Consider the following 21,958-nt stretch of genomic DNA (forward strand, 5'->3'; position numbering starts at 1 on the left):
CTCTATAAGATGCCTTACTTTCAGCTTCCTTCTATTACAAATATCGTACTACAAAGATATTGCTCTTCAGCACAGAAGGGCTGCTTGTTTCTGCTTTTATTTCACACTTCCATGGTGAATATTTACAAAAAAAAAAAAAATAAAATCCCAATGAAATGTTCTTATCATACACAAGAAAATGGATGCCAATTCACAAAGCCCAGAAAGCATCCCTGGCACATACTGTACAAAGAGTTAAAATCTGTAACAAAACTTGGGACTTCTTGGTTTGGGGGAAGGGCGAGTCATTACCTTAAGAGCTGCACTACTGAAGCATTAAAATCAGGGGGTAAAAAACCTCCCAGGGATTCTGCTGATCTAGTCTTGACCTCATTCTGAAGAAGCTAGTTCAGAATCTCAAAGTTAATGTCAGGCAATGATCCAGTTCTTTCTACTTCTTAAAACCAATGCAAATTATGACAAAGCAGCCTTCTGTTCCTTCAGCTCATCCACTACTAGTCAAATTAGCTCAGTGACTGAACGATTCAAGACAGTAAGAGCAAATAAGATCCTTTAAACACCTCCATAGCTGCATGGAAGAAGAGCAGACCATTTCTTTCCACAGATGCAGTCAGATAAATTACAACCCTAGTTCCACCTACGTTTCTATTCCATGCTTCTAAGAAACATTTTAAAGACCTCCAACCACACAAAGCGCCCCATGCAAGACCTGAACAATCTGTATTCAGATACTCGTAATGTTTTTATTCAACATTTTTAAAGCGTGTTTGGATAGAAGCCCTAGACACAACACTCCCTCTGAAACAATTTTATGTTAGTGCTCAGCTCACCCAAGGTTCAACTGCAGCAAGCAGATCTTCCTTATCTACTTATTGTTGACAATTACAATGCATCAGTGAGACAAGAAGCCAGAAATCCAATAGGCTCCACCTTAGCGTGTCTCCTGCTTGTATTCTGTTTTCAGTCATCTTTTCAACAAGCTGACCAAGTACAGAAGCAAGTTTTAATGGGTTGCATTTCTCCCAAAATAGGTGGAAATTTTGCTGTCCACATATATTACGAAACAGCAGCTTTTTAAGACCACACAGGAAACAAAAATGATGCATCTTCATTGCAGGCCAACAGTAATACTACTCTAATATCACTTCACAAAGAAGGGCAGAGGAGGAAGAGAGTAAAGCCAGCAAGACTGAACTCCTCTGGTATCTAATTTACTGTACTTTATTCTCTTCATCTTAATGAACATAAATGCCCGACAGCTCATTCAAGCAGATAAGACTGCTTAATTAATAACACAATGACAGTCTCAAGACAACTGTAATCCCCCCAGAGTAATGGTCTATATAAAATTGTTTTGAGCTCACACACAATCTCATTAGAAAGAAGATGCTTCTGATAAAACAAGAGGTTTTATTCCCACAAGTTATACAGACCCACTACAAGCACAGTTCTATCACATTTCTATTTGTATTTCCAAACAAAAAGCACTAACCAGAAAGACAGGACATCACTCACATATTCACCAGTGACCCACTAATCAGCTCCTCACACCACCAAAAGATTCGCAGAATACAAATGAACTTTGCTCTGTGGTTAGCAAAATAAACCCTAACTACAATCCTTATCTAGCTCAATAAAAAAGAATTCTTCAAAGTAAATTCGTATCTAATAGATATCCTGGGCATCAGGGCACCCCACTACGTTAAAGCAACATGTAATTGCTGCCAAAAAAACACTGATTGCCCGTGGGATTAAAGAACACCTTCAACATCTCTACAAAACATGGCTCCACTGACAAAAGCTCTTATATCTTTTAAATCTGTTTCCACAGGAAAAGGAAATGGCAAACCTAACTCCAGTGTTAAGTCAGGGCCTAAAAGCTCTTCCTAATCACCGTGAAGCCAAAAAACATGCTTGCAAAAAAATAAAAATAAAAAAAAATCCATAAGGAAAGTTAAAGAGTTTAATCCCCTTATTTTGCTTCAGTCCACACAGAGCAGCTAAAATTTAAAACAAAGGCACCATTTCCCTTCCTTTCCATGCAAAAAAAAAGGAGTAATGATCTGAACAGTGATATGGATATATAAAAAAGGATGTTTCTTACTTCAAACATGACAAAAACGGCAAGTTTATAACTTGCTCTCCAAGTAAGTTAAAGGGGGATAGGAAAGTGAGGAGAATAACCAATTTCTACCTCCTTAACTTGTCTGAAGTTCCAGAGCAAGATCTGAAAGAAATTACAATTCCTCTGCTTTTACTATGTGTACTTAAGACATTTATCTACATCAAACACACAGTCACTGTGTGATTAAAGCTGTTCAAACACAATACTTGGCTTTCTCCCAAGCTCCAATAATACTTTTCTGCTATATATAGCCTTCTCAGAGTTTACACTGCTTTAAAGTGATACAGGGAGAAAAACAACCCTGACTTTGCATACAAAACAATGGGCTCTGAGCTGGCACATCAGCAGCAATACAGTCTTGGAATTCTATCACAACCCCAACATCAATCATTATCTTTCTGAAAAGATAAATAACATCAAGCTGGTGCTCAACAGCACTAATAAAAAGAAAAGCCAAAAGTAGGAAGGGAATAGAAAAAAAAAACATTGCTACACATCCATATTTTGCATGAATCTTGAACACTGAGTGCAATTCTGGGTCCCTTTGCCATCAGAAAGCACACAACACTCAAGAAGGTTTAGAGACATGCAGTGAGTACAATCACAGGTATGGAATAAGTCCCACATAAAGACAACTAAGTAAGCTTAAGACTGAAAACAGCTATTTAAAGAGAAAATAAGAAAATATGACAGAGTTTCACAGAACAAGCAAGACAGAGGCAGACCAGACAGGGACTGACTAGTGCCTCTTTCATAGAAGAGCTAAAAAATGAGCAGAAGCTTAACTAAACATAAATGAAAAGGGCTTTCTTGAAACAACGTACAACAAACCTACAGACAGTCTGAGCCAAAAAAATGCTGTAAATGCTGCAACTTTATAAGGGCTCAAAGGATGACTGAACAAGTCCACTGGGACAGGGGGGTGGAAATCCATTAATGGTTACTAAATATACGGAAACCACATCCAGCTCAGGAAATCACTGAGCTAAGAATAGTTAGAACCTGGAAGAGGATTACAGAGCAGCGTAACATGTGCATCTCTATCCGACACAACACTGGTTATTTGTTTCAGACCATTGCTGGATAAAACGTATTGGATTAGCTGGATCTTCAGTCAGACACACAACAACTATTCCTGAAGATCAGAAGTCATTCTGATGCAGAGCTGCATCACAAATACTTCTACTGTATAGGAATAGCAGCTACACCATGAATTTGATTTAAAGGAGCCACTGTTGGAACTTAAAGCAATAATATCCCCTAAAAATGTGATTGAAAAAATTAAGAGAGTTTTCTTCTCTGTTTTCTGGTAACGTCATCTGTAGACACAGGAAGACACAGAGCAGCTCTAGAAGGGTGAATGAAGACAACAAACGTACTTCAGCCTCCTTTCGTTTTTAGGGTTACTGATAGCCATGGTCACACACACTTCTCATTTCTCACCTGTCTGTTCCGTTCGTCCATTATTCTCGTGATCTGTATTTTCTTCCTCCCCATTTTCAGTCTCTTCTTTCCTTTCCTTTGCAATCCAGAAATATACTAATCCAAGAAATTTCACCCTTCGGTATTTTAACACATGATACAGTTTGCTTTTACTTTGTCTTCAGCTTGAGAAACGGTTCCTATATCTTCTTATAAACCCCTAAAAAAAAATAAAGTGGAAAAAATTAATGATGCTTCCTCATGAGTTTTATATTTCCAATTTGTCTTGTATAATTATCATCCCAATAATGAAACAAAGTATTAACAATAGCAAATTCCTCCTAAACTAAATGACATTATGATTCATAAAACAGCATTTGGGGTTGAGGTTGGGGTGTGAGATACAACAGAACTGGGAATGTCTTTACTTAAACAAGATGGAAATCACAGAAAACGTTATCTTAACAGAACTGCTCCACAGCTACCAAGATGCCAACAGATAAGTACGAAGTTCACACAGCTACACTCCCCACAGCAGCCTGCAAGTTTCACATTTGTCAATAAATCGATCACCAGTCCAGCACTTATTTGAGTCTGGTAAACTGTTGAAGAAGAGTAAGGTGCACGTGAACTTGAAAACCCAAAGTGCCTTCATGATATTTTCATGTGGTAATAATTCATCAAATCAATGTGCTCAGTGCTGACTTTTAACAAACTTCACGTGCATTTTCACTTTAAGAACAATCACAGCAATGAAGCAAAGCAACAACCAGCCTTCTAAGCCATACACCCACAGTGCTCAAATTAACATCAACTCAACAAAATGGGAGAAAAACTGAAAATAAAGAGCACCTAGAACATCAACTGTATGCTAAAATGCATACACAGATTAATTAGGTACACCCCACTCAATTACCAGCTAACAGTCATTAAAACAAAAGGGTAAAAACAACCACAACATCAGTTCATAACCTCTCTTGATTTTCCAACCCAAAACATCTCCCGAAATCAAGTGTTGCATATTTTAATACGGGTGTCACAATGCCAGATCCTTGAGGCCATGTATAGAAAGTGGTGCAACCACATCACCGTCAGACAGCTAATAGGCAGAGACAGCAAGAGGCGATTAGTCACAGGCTGCACTTCACAACACATCCCATTTACACCGAGGAAACAGCCATGCCATTCTGATGCAGCTCGGGGTGAAAAAACAGAAAAGGAAAAAAATAATAAAAAGAGGCGGAGGAACATCATGAAATGAAGGGATGTCATCTTATATTTACCTGATAGCAACAAGGGATTGTTTGGGTAAAACAAAATGTCCAGCAGTACTTAGAAATACTGCTCAATGGAACCGAAGAGCGAATGCATACTAACACTCTGTGATGTCCACTGGTCAAAAGGAAATGAGCTCGATGTTATTTTTACTTCACAACACTTGACACACATGCAGTGTTGCATCCCTCGTATTTTCTTCATGGAAAAAAAAAAAAAACAAAACATTCTTCCAAGGAGTTTCTAAACGAGTATTAATAGTGAGTCAAGGCCAGAGCAGGAAATGTCCACACAGCCGAGTGCAGAGCAAGTATCTGACATGGAAAACAACAGCTGGCACACAAATTTCTACTTTCTCATTGAAAACACACCAAGAATATCCACCAGACTATTAGGCTTGAATTCATAAAACACGCAGACTTAAGTCAGCTGCCTCATTCTCTTAAAAAAGATCCACCCCATGTCTGATTACATTAAAATTAGTTCTGCAAAAGTCCTGTTGCATTCCTTGAATGTAGCTAATAAAAGGGTCTCTCTATGAGCAGCTACTTAAAATTTTGTATGGCTTCATCTTTTAATACACCATACATGACTGAAATCGCTGTCTGAGTACGTACAGAATTAGCAGACTCCTAGTCTGCTCTGTAAAAGCAGCCATCAACACAGACAGTACCTGAGAGTTGATACCCACAGACTCTGAATGATACGAGGCAGCCAAACACTGTCTTCATCCATCACGTCAGTCCTCATTTCCACACTTTGTATCTTCCTTCAGGTACCTTGGCTCAGAACTAAACAATACCACCCCCAATCAATCTCTTCTTCCACAAAAGCTGTACTCCTGTCCCACCCCCTCCCATTTTCTCTCTGCTCTTCCTGAAGCACAAGGACCAGCAGTGCACACCTAATACAAGGTAAGAGATCTACAAACATTTGCAACCATTTCCCATAAATGTACTCTGCCGCAGTTTTGTTTTCCCTTTGGTTAGCAGCCGAACTGACACCAGTCTGTCCCTGCTAAGCATCAAAAACATACCTAGCTGTTCTTACAAGTCATGTCTCTACCCCAAACAAGTCATGTTTCTACCCCAAACACACCTTAAGTCACAAAGCCTCTTCATTCAGAACATCAACACACTGTTGCCCAAGTAAGGGAAAGATAGAATGTCACATACCTATTAAACAAAACAGAAAGAGTAAGGGGAAAAAAAACCAAAAAACTATGTACCTCATAATCAGGTTCAAGCAGAAAACAATGCAGCTCACAGTAACAGTAAGAAAAAATGTGGTTGGTAGCTCTTAGTACAGGCCTCTGTTCTAACATAAAAGTAATATTTATTCAAATTTTCTGGATTGACTCTTTCCTCAATCCATCCTCTGGATTGATTCTTTTTCCACACACATGGAAACGTCCCATTAAATAATGAAAGACATCAGAACCAGATGCAGAAATCTACCTCCGTGGCTGCATATTTTCAGCAACTCGGATCAGTTCATTTATTCTCAAGATTGCTTACAGTTTCATAAATAGCGGAAGAGATACAACTTTAAAGCGAGGAAACTGTATCTGACCTACTTACAAAGATTCTTTCAAGGGTTCAGTGGAAACAAATTAGATCTGTGCAGAACTCCACAAGGTCTTGAAGCTTTCTGGCAGAGCAGGTTAGGAAAAACTGTGTCAGAATTATAATCCTTCCATTTATTTTCCTTTTATTTCCCTCTGCTTCTCTTTGTTTTCTTGGAACGTCCATTTTCCCCATCATGGTTACAGGTTACAACTGACAGCCACATCAGCTCATGTACTGCAATGCATGTGAAGGAAAGGATGTCATGAAGTCAGACAGCCTTCATGGTAACTCTCAAAGATCTCCACCACACTGTGACTTGCACAGATCCATTTTACACTGCTGAGCCTTACCAGGGGGTTACCAAATAGGCAAGAGTAATGCTGGCCAAATCAAAGTCCTTCTATAGTCTTAGATGGGCCAGCGCTGTGGGTCCATCTGGCTGTTCTACCTCTAAGCACGATCTGATAGGCACAGACTGCACAACCAATTCAAGGCTGAGCAGCCCATCAGCTCATAATTCTAACACTCTGCATGCTCAGTAAGGACACAACCAGAATACATTCACAAACGTATGACCACAAAGATGAGGCCCATCAGCAGCTCCTGACTGTTATACATTAGCAGAGCAGATAACACAGTGCATCTCATTCTTCTGTACTGCCTACAGACATGGAAATGTCCTCCTTGCCTACCCACAGCTCCAATGGGGAAACGGCTAGAGCAAATAAGGAGCCAAAGAACTCCTCCAGAAGGCTGACAGGATGTCCAGCCCTACTCCAAAATGCATCGCCGCCACTTTGAAGTTAGATTTTAAAATAACATTTCAAGCACAAGTACTCCAATACTTACAGGTTTGCATTTAACAGAAACAAAGTTTCAATTCTCCGTTTGTTTGTTTTTGCAGAACTTTAAAAAATAAATAAATAATTCCTATAATCACAGTTCTACAGCCCTGTCATCATCTGCTGCTGTACGTAATCGACAGTAAGTGCAGAACAATAGCATGGCCTGCCCCTTGAAAACAAGACTGTAAGTTGTCACTGATCTCTCACCTCTTGCTGTGCAGCAATATTAGGAAATACATGTGTTTCCCATCCTCTTGTTTTAGTCATTCTAGATCCAACACAGCCTTACAGACCAGCCTCACAGCTCCAAGGTCCTCGGCTAGCAAGTGATACACAAGTATTGTTAGAGAACAATAAACCAAGCCTTAGCCAAAAGAACGTTTTTTCAAGTGGGACAACATAAAAAACAGGAAGCCATACACAATTCTTTATTGATACTCTTTATGTGTGATAAAGCACTTGTTTCTTTCAGCTGCAGAGAACACCACACACTTCCGTATCAACGTGTTTCTCATTAGAACATTGAAATCATCTCCTGAGAGTGGATATGGTCCTTAAGTTCAATAATTAAAACATTAACTCTGCTTTTGACCTTCTCATTTGTAAGTTACACGGCTTTTCAAATCAACTTCGCAAGACTTATTAGAAAATATCTCAGAGTACTATATAAAAAAACAAAACAGTCTTACTGAAGAACTGCAACTCCTGAATATCAAACACTGCCTCTCAACATGGACTTTCCTGCCATTTCTTTTTTAACAGCAGCACGTCTTGCCTAAAACAAAGCGGAATAACCATTCTGTGAACAGAATTACCAAATTCTGATCTGCATGACAAACGAACTGGGATTTGGACAACTGCTTTCCAAACAAGTATCACTATCCCAAGAGCACATGTTTTTCAAGGAGAGATTTTCCTGAGCTGGGTGACCAAACAGATTTCAGGAAGCATCAGCTCCAAGAAGAGCAGCAGTGTCCTGGACCAGGAACAGCCAGGAGTTCTGCTGCTACCAGTTTATCACAATTGGTTCGCAGTCCCACTAAACTCAGTGCCCAAATGCTGTTCACATTGGTATATTGTTAGAAGCTTTCTTGGCCTACTGCAGTCCAGAAAACATGCAGCATTCTATCATAAACATTTACACTATCCAGAAGCAGAACAGCCATTACCAAGCTACCTGCAGCAACACACATCTTGACTGTATTGATTAATGCCTTTATGACATTAAATTCTACCTTCTCGTTCCCATTTCCTTAAAGCTATCCTAATGATTCAGTCATAATGGCCTTAAAAAGCACTTTCAAGAGCACCCAATCACACCACGGACAATCAAAGGGTTTTTCACCACCTTACAATAAAAGAACAAAATAGGCAGTCTCCAATGACTGTGTTTGTGCACTTGCACAGAGTTTTCTTCTGGTTAGTAGAACACTTTCCCAAGGAATTTTCTTCAGGCTTATTGGTGCATTCTTAGAAAACACTAACAATGTTTCATCCCACCAAGATCATGGCTTTAGGGAAAGAAACAACAAAGTGAACACGGGGAATTCTATGTCCGAAAGTCTTCATGTTCCACCAGTTATCTCAGTGACACTCAGACTTTAATTACTGCTATCTTGGCTTGTTACTTTCTCCGTTTCAACTTAAGTTCATAGATGAGAAGAATATAAATAATCTTATTTGAAAAACACTGAAAACAAAACAAAAAAGAACACCAAAAACCAACCACGGCTTGTATTTGGTAAAGGTATCACATCTCACTATCTCTAAGTTGTCAGCAGCACCCCTCTCCTACATGTCACACCTACATGTCACACCTAATCACAATGGAAATCAAACAGGACTCTGGGCAGTGACTGAAGCAGGTGGACAGAAGATGGTTTCACAGTTACAACCACTGAACACTGTTCTGAAGTCTTACCTTGAATGAGTCAGATTTCTGTGAAATTCTACACAAGCTGCAAAGCCAATTTTTTCATGTATGCAGTCACTCACTATTTTCATCACTCCATAGTTGCTGACCTTGAAATGCTCTTTCAAACTGTATTAAACTGTAAAAGGTATATTTCAGTTTTCTTCTGCAAATGCCAAATAAACAATTCCCCATAAGAGAAAAAGTGTCCATAGTTGGTATATTAAAACTGGTTGGTGCACAACTAGCATTGCTCCCCAAGGTAAGAAAACCACAGTAGTTTTCCTTAGTTTGCATGTATATAAAAGGCATTTGATTGCCCATATGTTTTGGCTTTTTTTTCTACTGGAAACTAACCTAGATGGTAAGTTGCAAGCTAAACTTATTTAAAACTTATTAACTCCATTAGAAACCATACTGATGTTGTGATTTGCAGCAAGATCTGTAAAGCTCAGCTCAGCACAGTTCTGATTGCTCATCAGTGACTAAACTTCTAATAATTCACTTTTCCTTTTCACAAGAGGAAGAGTGCCCACTCTGCCTACAGAGCACAAACTGCTGAGCTCAGGCCACAAACAGCCGCATAACAGCCACTTGAACACTTGTTATCGACCAAACATCACTGCAATCAGAAACATCTACAGCTGACTGCAGGAATGTAACAGGATACAAAGGCAGCCACAGTTTCACAAGGCTCTGCTTACACCTTCTCCTTATATAGCTTCCTCAAAGCAGACTTCACACTCCACCAATGTCAGATTTTATGAAGTTTTCAGCAAGAGACAAAAGCGAGTATATGAGAGAATGGAAACGTAGAAGGATTATAAACAAGATTCCTCACTGAGCTCTGTGCCTTGGACAGCAGGTCGTGACTTCCAAGTCATACTTCAGTCAACAGAGGCTTTGTAAGGCAGAGCAACACACGCTCACATTTAGGAAACTTCTTCCTGTGGTTCAGCTCATTCTCAACTATGTGCTTCTTCCCAACCCTGTCTCAGTTTTTCCTCAGGCCCTGCAGGAGCATCAGGCTCTCACCTTCTTGTCTGGCTCTCACTGCTCCAGCAGTGATAGGTGGTCCCACAACCACTCCCCTGAGCATACTCAGTTTCGTACTGAATGCACATTTCCAGCCTTCCAGGGTTCCACACGATTCAGGATCCCTTTTTAAGGGAACAGAGCAGGAAAAAAATGGGAAAAAGTAGCAAAGATCACATAACAAAGAATCCGTAGGAAGCTTTAAACCACTGAATAATTACCCAGAACGCTTTCTTGATAATTTATTCAATGTCTGATTAAATAACAGCATGCAGTCATATTGTTGAAGTGCAACAATTATAAACCAGAGACAAGACAACATAATGCTGAAAACAGCCTGCATGCCTCACTGAGACATTCTGCAACCCTAAAGTCGCCTACACATTTCTCACAAAGGTTCGTGGTAAGACTAGTGGTAAGATTCAGCTGCATTTGTTCAAAGCTCAGTCTCTTCTTCTAAAATTCAGATACACCACCAGCTTCAACTTCTACATAAGAAAAACAGTTAGCACATATCAGAAATTAAAAGCAAATTGCAGTAAAGTCTTCCTTGCACCTTTTTAAGCAAACAGCTATTTTATACTTTGTAATAAAACACCATTTTGGTAGGGGGTGGGGGAACAACAAGGGAGGTATTTGAGAGCATGCAGCACAGGTCCCTTTCAAACACGCATAAGAGCACCCTTGTAATGTAAATGTTTTAGGATCTAATTGAGACAGTCAGGTAGCAAATAATAAAATAACACACATGTGAGATTAATCCACTCAAGTATGTCTTAGGAGCGACCTATTGCAGAAGATGAAATCAAAGCCTCAATGAACAAAAAGCCACCTGATTCCTAAGAACTCTTTAATTTCAGCAGCCACTTTTAAAAGCAGCCTAGAATAAAATTCCTCAAGACCTAAAAGCATCTTATTGATTAAGGTACTTCGCAGCTCATTTCTTTTTCTTGTTCAAGCCCAAAGTCACCACCCTCCACCAGGATGCCTATGTTCCAAAAATAACACCAAGCTAAGACTATCCAAATCAACCAGTGGCCAGACCACTAAGGATGGTTAGTTACATTTAGATACATGCCCCCATGCCTGAGCACACCGAAGTAAATTCAGTTTCTACTGAGAAAAGAGTATTATCCCAAATATTTTCTGCTGTTGAATCCAATCTTTCCTTTACTGGCAGCTGACACCTATTAATCTGATTATTCATACATCATAATACAACACAAACCCAGCCACCTTGACTCACTTACACAAACATTACCTAAACTACACTCAATATAGCACAGGGAATCTTCAGATAAGAACTGTTCTCTAAATAGAAACAGTTTCCTGAAAAGAAACCTAATTCTAAAATTAGCTAACTCAGAAACAACTTTTCCTGAACAGCGCCAACAAAGCAGCACACAGACAGCACTGCTTTACCCGAATGAGGAAATCATGACGTTACAGTAACTCCGCCATTGGGTGTATGGGCAAGGAAGAGCATCAATAAAATGATTTTAATCCACCTTTCTTGAATATAACAGTGAATAACAAACTTCAGCCATTCGATCCTAATATGATTGTTCCATAGCAAAACTATATGCAAGTAGTGTGCAGCAGGATGCAGTGTTTCAACAGTCTCTGAAGTCAGCCGGCTTATCCTTTAAAAACCCAGGGACTATAAATTAAAAAAAAGAGAGAGAACAGTCTGACCAGTTTGTTCCAGTAATTGCATTAAAAGCACTAAACAGTGCGCTGGAAACCTTCAAAACTTCCCACATATTTTAATGCTTCTTCCTGTGCACAAATACCGACAAACACCTTACCCGCAAATGTTTTCAAAAGAACACAAACCTTAAAAGCACATTTTAAGCACCACATGATGATATCTAAGCAGTGCAGCAGTCATTGTAGACACTACCAACCTCTGATAGCCAAAACAAAGGAGCGACTAAGGAGGTCTGAAGGAGGGGATCCATCTGGTGGGAGTTCAACAGAACGCCCAGAAAGATTCCATCGAAGCCCCAACCAAGGATCAATTCTGTTATCCACACACAAAGCTGATGAACTACGTCACTGAAACCTTGAACAAGGGCAAGGAGTATTATGAAAGGAAAGATATCACAAAAGCTGGACCTTACTGTATGGCGAGCAGCCTATTTACTATCACTTCAAGCAGCCAGGAATCTGAGGCTGAAGCCTAGATATGCTCAGATTGCCATGGACTATCCTTGCTAAAAAACACTCAGTTGAAACAAGTATATTCATTTAACTACGGCAAAAGCATCTGATGCAAATGCAAGCTTTCTGAAACTGCTCAGGAGACATCTCTGCCTCTCCTGCCCTACCAGCCATGTTCTGCTTGGTGTCAGGGCTGTCCAGAGCTGACAGTAACCGGGATCAGTCAGGGATCACAGATGACAAATGCAGTTGGACATCCACACCCATCATTAGGTATCAAAAATGGAAAAAAAGAAGAACCATCATGCATAGCTTACTATCCTTATTTTGAGAACGGAAAATATATATATATCCTCACTATCAAAGTAACCGGCAGAAATGCCCACAAGCAGCCCTAAAACGTTTCTGAAGGGCAGATTACATCAGCAGACTCAGTCTCCTGCACTATTAGATGGTCAAAGTGGACACCTCAGCACAAAATTACTGCATCAATGATTTATACCTGCTAGGAAAATGACAAAAAACAACATCCATTTCACAGCCAGATCCCTTCCATCCATGCTGCATTCTTGTTCATCTCTGACAAAAACTACCTAAAAGTCTATGGAGCACATTTGAGTTGTAAAACAAGTACGCAGAAGTTAAGACATGAACAACTTCAGCCACATGGTATTAGCTGGAGCTGCTGCAGTTCACATTGATTGCTGTACCTTATTTTGCTAAGAGCGGTTACGTTGCATTATAAGACATGAATACTGCCTGTAGCCCCGGTAGATGGCTACATGCAGCCTGCAGTGGGCAAGTTCAGAGAACTGTAACAGGCTTGGGACAATGAGTGGTTAAAATCAGGGTTCAGTTCCTGAACATGAAGTGACAAACTTAGTCAGATACATCAGTGAGTTATTCTAGCAGTATCACTGGGAGCGCATGAAGAACTTGCTCTCTGTGGTATGATCATGGAGCATTTAATCACCATGAAGAACCCCAAACGTATCAATGAAAGTTAATTGTATGTAGCAGAATCAGACACTATAACGGTTCATTATTTTATAGCATCTTGTTTTATCCATTTTAAGTAAATCTTCTACTAACATATGACTATACAGAGTTATGTAAATATAAAAGGTGAACCACAGCCAACTGACACACTTCACAGTCGAGACAGATTTCAAGAACCCGCTTAGAAGTATCGCCCTTAACCTCCTTTCTTCTCTAAGGCACCTTAACTCTTAATAAAAAAAAAGGTTACTGTTGAGCTCTCGTGGCTTTCGGGATGTTAAAACCTTCTTACTTGTACATGCTGACTTGAAGCCTTGCAGCAGCTGAAGCAATAAATATTGACAGCTCGCTGGCAAACAGCAGAGATACCAGCGCTCAGTCTCCAATTTCACTTGCATCAGCAAAGATGGATCCTAAAAGGGGCAGCATCTTGTGCCTAAAATGTGCACTGGTATTACTGCTGCCTTTGTCTGTATTAAAAACACATTTTACCCTCTAAGACCGGAGCACTGCTGAGCACGCCTGGAGCACTCTGAAACCCTTCACTTAGCTATTAAATCTCATTGCGACATACAGATACATAACAACAAAGCCGACTGCCCACAAAGCACACTGTGAAAAACTTGCGATTACCCACTTCCATTCTTCCACGTCCTTACATTGCTCAGCTTATTCTCCTCTGATTCTTCACACGCATTGCATATGAGGCCACATTTTGCTCAACAAAAGCAGTCAATTTACAGCAAACACATGGGAAGCCATATGCCGAATTAAAGAGATACTCAGCACAAAAGAAATTGGGGAAAAAAAAAGTTAAATGGATTTTAATTAAGAAATGGTGTTGGTGATGGAGTTCTACTTTTCTCCCAGTCACTGCATAAATCCTTTACAACAGGAAAAAAAAACAACAAAGAACCAAAAACCACCGAGACTGACTTCATTCTCAAAGGTTTTGCTCATGGTTTCATCTGAAGCGAGGAGATTTCCACCCCTGCGCAGACACACCTCAGATTACAGCCCGTGTTTATGTTCATCAGAATTCAGCAGCATGCAGTGTCGCCACTTTCTGCAGTACGCAGCTCCAATGGGTGCAGCTGTGGACACATCCTCTGTGCTATCACCCTTCGCCTGCTTTCCTGTGATATGAAAGGAAACAAGTTTACCTCATAACTTCAAGCTCCCACCGATCTTAACAAGTCACTTAAATCAGTACCTGTGAAGCTTTCCCATGGCTTTTGGAAGATTTTGTTTCCTCTTTCTCTAACATTTAATATAATCTATTTGGATGGTAATATCTGATTAGCAACTTTAACAAGCCTGTCCTAAGTGACAGATGACAGGCACCTCCCTCTGTATGCATCACTCTTTCAACAAACACAAGCTCTGCAGCAGAGAAAGAACCACAGCACACAGATTCTGAAGATTGTCCTAAATGCACAGTTCATTAATTGCTGAGCACACACGAGGCTGGTTTATGGCATAGACATACCACATCTACAAAGCAGTGATGCACTGACATTTGGTTTCAATGGAGTAAACTATAATTTCTGCTTTCAGGTTTTAATGCTACTAAGTCTGTCCAACTCAGTATCTTCAAGCTGTCAATTTGGGCACAAAAAAGAAGAAATCCTTCTTCTCTCCAGTGCATCTTCAGACTCAAAATTACATCTTAGTCAAATGGCTGCCCTTGCCTAATTCTTTCAGTAGATGGAACTGATGCCAGAATATTCCTAAAGAGGATGGCAATGCCTCCTATAGGCTTCACACATGCAGGTGAGCTAGCTGTCACACCTTGCTCTCTGTCCTTTGAAACAAATCCAAGTCAGCCTCAGGGACAACGCTCACTTCGAACAGCTGGAAGGAAGAAAGGCACAGAATGGAACAGAAAGCCCCAAAAGGCAGAAGATAAGCATGACTGAGGATGGCAGCAGAAAGAGTTAACAATGAGTGCAACTGCAGTGCTTCATCCGAAATGATGCCACAAAGTGTGAAACAAAGACAGGCACGTAATTGTTTTAACTCAGTAGATTCAAACATTTAAAAGGAACTTCAAGAAAGAAGATGGTCTTCTTTGACTCTCTGGAAGCCAATTCTGTTAAGGTGAACTCAGTTCTAAACAAGCTGCTTGTATTAAATTTCTCCCATAAGTGACATTAGAGTTTAGCTCTGCTACAGCAAATGCACGAAGAGGCCTCACATTCCAACCAACCATCTGAAGGGAATAACTATGCCAATGGAGCACTAAACCTGCCAGCACTGCTTTAACCCATTTACTACTTGAAAGCACACACATAACCCTTGGATTTATGTGATTCATGTTGTGAATTTTTATGATACAAGTCTCCAAAGCTAATTGGTTAGTCCTTCACTATGCAAATTTAAGGAAGAAGTTACAGTATTACAGACTGTAACATGTGACGTATGCAACTGATGAAATTTCAAACAGGAAGCACTGTTAGCTGGATAGGATATTCAATTATATTTGGAATGTTTTACTGGTTTACTACATCATCTGGGTACACAAGAGCTTCTGGAACATATAATAGGCGAGTTTCGTGGCATAATGTCCTAACAATTTCATAGCAGATGTTCTCCATAAAAGATATTGACATATAAAGGCACATTATCACCACATATATTGACATACAAATATACACACGCTGGCATATAAAAAGTACAAACAAATCTGAGTTGTCAAAATTAATGAAGCGCACACTTCAAATATTTTATCAACCTCTGTTGCTACACTTTCCTACATTGTACTGCAATAAATGATACACCAGAGAAAGGCAGTCTGGTGGGGAACAGAAGGCAATCTCTTCTAAGCGCTGCCCACGGACTAACATGGGACACTGGGGACAATACAGTTCACTACCTCAGACTGCTGCCTTGGGGGGAAAAAAAAAATAAATAGATTTGATCTCAATGCTCAAGAGAAATAAAGAAAGTACCTGTATTCCATCGCATTCATACCAATCCGTTTCTTTACAGAAGCGGGGAAGAAGGCCCAGCTCCTTAACCTAAAATACTCAGCGCTGGAAGTGGAATGGCTGTCAGCTCCAGCACTGAAGCCGGAGGCAGCGAGAACACGCAGAGCTCTGCTAAGTGCCCTGGCTCTCACACAGCTCAGCCTGCTGCTGCTCTACTGAAATCGTATCCATACTGGCTAGCTTAGAGTTACCTCACGTACCTACTTGAGGTGCAACTGCATGCTTACCACACACTATAAGCACATCTGGACGCCACTCTGCTTAAGCAGCAGCTTCTCCAGATTGCCCAGTCATCACCAGTCCTCACTGGCAGAAGGACACCTGGAAGCACATTATGGACATAGCAAGGGAACATGAGGCAAAGGTACAGCTACCCTGTGATATAAGACTGGATTTCAAGTAGACTTCACACAGACCGCATAGCAAGCTAATTTAACTTCTTCAATTAGTCTGTAGACACTAATAAACCAGCAGTTTAACAGTGACAAAACGATACATAATATCCCATTTTTACAGAAATATTACATTGCAATTCCAGCTGCTCAAAGGTTAAACACCAACCTATCAGAAGCACACGATACAGTCCTGACACACTGACCAGTTTTATGCAGACATTAGAACTTCAGTACAATTAATGAACACAAAAGTTAACGTTATCACTTTCATCCTTCATGAAGTTTAAGACTACAGCATCATAATGAGATGTCTCACACCACTCATCCCTCAGAAATACCCGACTGCCTACAGAATCACAGTGAAGGCATCATGTCGTCTCTGTAAAGGAGGAGAGATTTTTTTTTACGGTGTACCAAGAGAAACACTTGAATTAACTACGAGTAAGACACGTATGTATATAGTGCCACACATACGTGCAATTCCAGTACTCAGTGCAGTCACACAGCACTGTGTTGCTGAGCACCAACACAAGGCAGCGCTCTGCCCCACAGCTCTAACCCCACACCTGGGCTGCCTTCACCTCCAGCTCTGCGCAGCCAACAGTGTGAGCTCCCCACCCCCCGTCCCATGGGAGCACAGCCACTGCTGCTGCAAAGAAACAAATTTCCTCTTTTTTTGAGCCACGGTTCACCCCTCTGCAACTGTGAACCACGTGAGCCCAGCCCAATTACTGTGTAACAACCATCCACTTCCTGCTAGACTCTGCATTTGACACGCTGCTGCTCAAATACTTAAGCCAATACTTCCTTATTTGCATCAGGCTCAAGTCCATTTTTGCATTACATCATATTTAAAAACTTATTTCCATCCTGATGACTCAAGAATTACACACCATTCTGACTCTCTATTAGAAAAGTCACAGCACTGAGAAATAAAAACAAAACAAAGCACATCAGAACTGTACACCCGGTTTACAGAAGTTTGATATCAGATTCCTTTAGCAAAGAATGAAAACAATGAAGACACGTACCTACTAAGCAACTTACATTGATAAAACACAGCAGGGTAACAGCCCAGCCCATAAACATCAAGATGAAGACAATCCTAAGAAGAGAGATCAACGCAAGATCTGTCTAGAAATATCCACATTTTTTCATCCTTGTAATTAACACAAGTTTCCAATTGCACCATTAAAACCGTGACTGCCAGAACTGACAAACACAGTAAGAACCACGATTCACGTGTTTCTACTGCAAGCAAACAGTAGTAGGGTCTCAGGTCATTCAAACCATGATTTGCCCGAGTAACACTCAGTATTATACAAAGCATTCAGTGAATGCTGACCTTAATGTAATGCCGAGTCTCCACCATCTGCAACTGTTCCAAATGTGTTTCAGTCTACTCTTATTTCAGAAACAAACCAGAAAACTGAAATCAAGCCTACCTAACAAGATTATTGGTAAAACAATGGCTTACATGATGTAAATCTATGCAGATGCTCTGACTGCTTCTATTAAATAGTAAATAAGTGCTTTATTTCTTCAAAGCAATAGCACGTAACCAGTCAGCTTGGGAACATATTCAAAACACAAAGTGGAAGCTGGGAATAAAACTGTTCATGCAACAAACCCAGCTGACTGAGCTGGAACTTCACTCTTGAGAGCATCACACGACCAGATGAAGGGAAGATATTAAGGAAAAGAAAGAAAAGAAAAGCTCCTTGTTGAGAGCAGAATTCACCAGGCTCTCAGGAGAACAATACGCCAGCACTTCACTGCATAGGTCTGACAGAAAACTCATCATCAACCCACTGGGAAGTGCAGTGAATACGAGCTATGGACAAGGCAGAAGAGAGGAAGATAAGGAGGTTGAGGATAAAACACAAACTCTTCTTGCAAGTTCCTCTCAAAAAAGATTAGGAAGAACAAAAGTTGAAGCCTGATACATTCACTTTCCAAATTACCACACCAAGGGCCACAGGCAACACAGCTTCAGCTGTTTATATTCCCTCACTGTAGCCAAATCATGTGGCATGCCATAAATGCTGTCCAAAACACTGTTCCATGTCAGTGTGAGAGGGCAGAGCAGGGCCAGAGATTGTTAAGCCATGCCCAGGCAGGGAGATGAGGACGAAGGTATTTGCACTGGGGTCAGAAAGCAATCAACCCACCCCAAAGGCCAGGCACCAAGCTTAAATTTCCTCAGCAGTAAAACACTCCAGCAAGGCGAGGTTTGCCAATAAAAGTAAGTTGTTGCTAAAGCAACTGACTAGCAAAGTCCTCCAGACTACAGCTGAACTCTTAATTTAACCTTCAGGTATCAGCTGGAGAAGTGGAAACAAATGGAAAAACACAGCACACTCACAAATAATAATAATAATAATAATATATATATCTTCTGTATTTTGCAATAACAAGAGCTGGTGGAAGCTGTACGTGGTAGAAAGAACTCTGTTTGTCAGAGCTGAGCCTTCTCAGAGCCAGGCAGCCACATGGTCAGGCCAAACACCACTGCTAAGAGCCACCACCGCCATCAGCAGCCACAACACCTGCAGATCTGAGCAGCTCAGCAGCCTCTGCTGCACGCAGCATAACAAACCCAAATCTTTATCTCACTGCTTCTCGTGATTAGGGAAGGCTGTCTAAGCCAACACCGCCTTCCTAAGAGAGAAGCACCAACCTGGGGCACAGACAAATGCTGGATCTACAAGTTTTTCTGAAAGCCACAAATTTCATTTTAGTCTAATAGTGTAAATTACATATGTAAGAAAAAATGATTGTTTTTATGAGGGATGACTGATTTAAATTTACTCCAATGAACACCAAAAGTTGGGGCCTCCATTTGAAGGCACTTTTAGCCTATTTGTATAGGCATTTTACAAAACAGGGCCTAATGAATCAAAGAACCTTCACCTGTTCCCGTAATACATGAAAATGACCAAACCACATTAAATACAGAAACAAACTGAAAGAGAGAAAAGTTGGTTAGCGCTATCGTTTGTTTAACTGGAATGTATCAAAGAGTTTCAGCCCTCTACTGCTACAGATACAAACCGAAACAGGAACTCACAGCTCCAAACCACAGGGGACCATGTGAAGCATGGCTGGAAACGCAGGTGTGGGGCACTGCCATCCTCACCTCTCAGCAAAAACTCAGATCTGAACTTCTGAATTCTGCCTCTCTAAGGCTTCACAAACCGGACTCCAAAGGAACGCACTCCATGAGCAGCTTTGTCCCCTTTAGGAACTACAATTAAAGAGCGCTGTGCGACACCATGAATGTTTAGGCACTGAGAATAAAGGGAAAATAAATGCCTTCTGTGTGTGGGTATCCTACGGTGCCCCTGGCTTACACAGCTCTACTCAGCTAACTGGTTGAAAGGTAGTCTGCATACATTTGTCTACACAAATTGCAGTCACACCTCTCATCCCAGTACAGCTTTACCTTTGATCTAGGAGGGGATCTGAGGAATTCTGGCTAAAGAGACTAAAAGACTATTCTCCTGAATTTGTTCTCTAATCTGAAAGACAGATCTAATTAGTATTTTTCCCATCATGAGCTGTTCAGTATAGTAGCTCAGCAAGTCTTTCCAACATGATTAAGATAAGCCCAGGAAGCTGCTGTACACAAAGTAGAGGAGGTCTGTAAGCTTGTACAGTGTCTGAACATGGTGTGTGCTCCCATCAGCTGAACTCAGGGATTCCAGGACAGTACTTCAGCCCTCTCATGCATTCTGGATACCAAGAGTGGCAGTGACAATACAGGCCCAGAGCTGATTTCATTTGACTTCACTGTGGCTCCCTCACAGCTCTGCAGATTCCTGCAACGTAGCATTGTAGAGATGTTCCCTAAACAACGATAACCCAATCAGGTATCACTCATTTACCATGATACATTACTGTAGTTGGGCTCAAACTGTCTCCTATTCCTAAACTATAAGTTAAAACAATTTAACATGGGGCTCCAGCACAGGAAAAAGAGACAGTGACTGGGGTTCACATAGCTTTCCCAATCCATACAGCAGAAAGACAGTTCTGTACATAAACACAGACTCATAGAATCACCCAGGTTGGAAAAGACCTCAAAGATCATCAAGTCCAACCACAGCCTAACCCACAGTACCCTAACTCTAAGAACCCTCCTCTAAATCTTATATCTGAGCACCACATCCAAACGGCTCTAAAACACATCCAGGGACAGTGACTCAACCACCTCCCTGGGGAGCCTATTCCGGTGTTTAACTACCCTTTCTGTAAAGAAGTGTTTCCTAACATCCAACCTAAAAAAAACACTAGAATGCCTTAGCTTTTGTTTTGTCAGGTATAGCGTATAATACAGTCAATGTGCTGCATTACAGAGATGACAGTATCAAGATCTGACTAATGTGTATTAAAGAAAATGTGTTCACTACCATGGGAACGCTGTTAGAACTCAGCACTAAGTCAAGCAGACTAAAGGAAGCTTTTCTGTGTTAGACTTCCCCTTCAAATAATCTCTGTACTAATCCTTCTGAGACACAAACATTAATACCTTAACAAGGAACAAACACACAGGCAATGATGGCAGCATTTTCACCTACACAGATGTAAAGGGCACAATGAACACCACAGAAAGGATACTAGAGTAACTCAGAGCTACAGCCAAGGATTTGGCTGCAACAATGAAACAAATTCTCTGAAAACTCATTGTAATCACTGCTAATGAATATAAGAGAAACAAGGAAAAGTGAAAAATGTAGCCTTACAGGGGTGTACCAAGCTTACTGGGAAGTAGAGCTCGAACAGGAAGAGAAGCAAACTCAACATCTTTATCTTCACTGTTACCGTAACTCCATCTGTACGCCTAAGAGTGCCAGCAATGCCAGCAAACCAAGCTAGTTTAAAAATAAACTGCCCATAGGACTTCCCTAGTTGGTGCCATTTACAAGAAAACCTCCAGCAATGCTGCAGCACACACAATGGCATTGAAAACTATTTTTCTCCTTCCTGGGTACTGTGTGAAATCCACCTGCCTCATGGCAGAGGTACTAGATCAAATCCACCTGGAAGAGAAACTCAAACAGTGTTAGAATTGGTTTTTAACTGCCACTTCGGGTACCAGACTGTTAGCCCAAATTCAGCCACCACATAATACAAGCATTTCCACATGTCTTGTTGCGGCGTTTGGGAGATCCAAAGCCAGAGCCTAGAAATGTCAATGCAGGTGGTTTCTGAGACTTCAGAACAAGC

At 40.7% G+C, this 21,958-nt stretch overlaps 1 protein-coding gene across 8 annotated transcripts in view; it reads right to left on the bottom strand.

Annotated features, from left to right (window-relative positions):
* Window positions 1-21,958, bottom strand: part of MEF2A (myocyte enhancer factor 2A) — a 76,567-nt gene that overhangs the window by 44,532 nt on the left and 10,077 nt on the right. For all 8 annotated transcript variants that reach the window (XM_072345090.1, XM_072345093.1, XM_072345096.1 and 5 more), the window contains exon 2: window positions 3,569-3,767. In XM_072345090.1, the coding sequence (XP_072201191.1) occupies window positions 3,569-3,622 (54 nt within the window). In that variant the 5' untranslated portion in view covers window positions 3,623-3,767. The remainder of the gene's footprint in view (window positions 1-3,568; window positions 3,768-21,958) is intronic.

This window comes from Excalfactoria chinensis, chromosome 10 (assembly GCF_039878825.1).
Source record: "Excalfactoria chinensis isolate bCotChi1 chromosome 10, bCotChi1.hap2, whole genome shotgun sequence".
Taxonomy (NCBI): Eukaryota; Metazoa; Chordata; class Aves; order Galliformes; family Phasianidae; genus Excalfactoria; species Excalfactoria chinensis.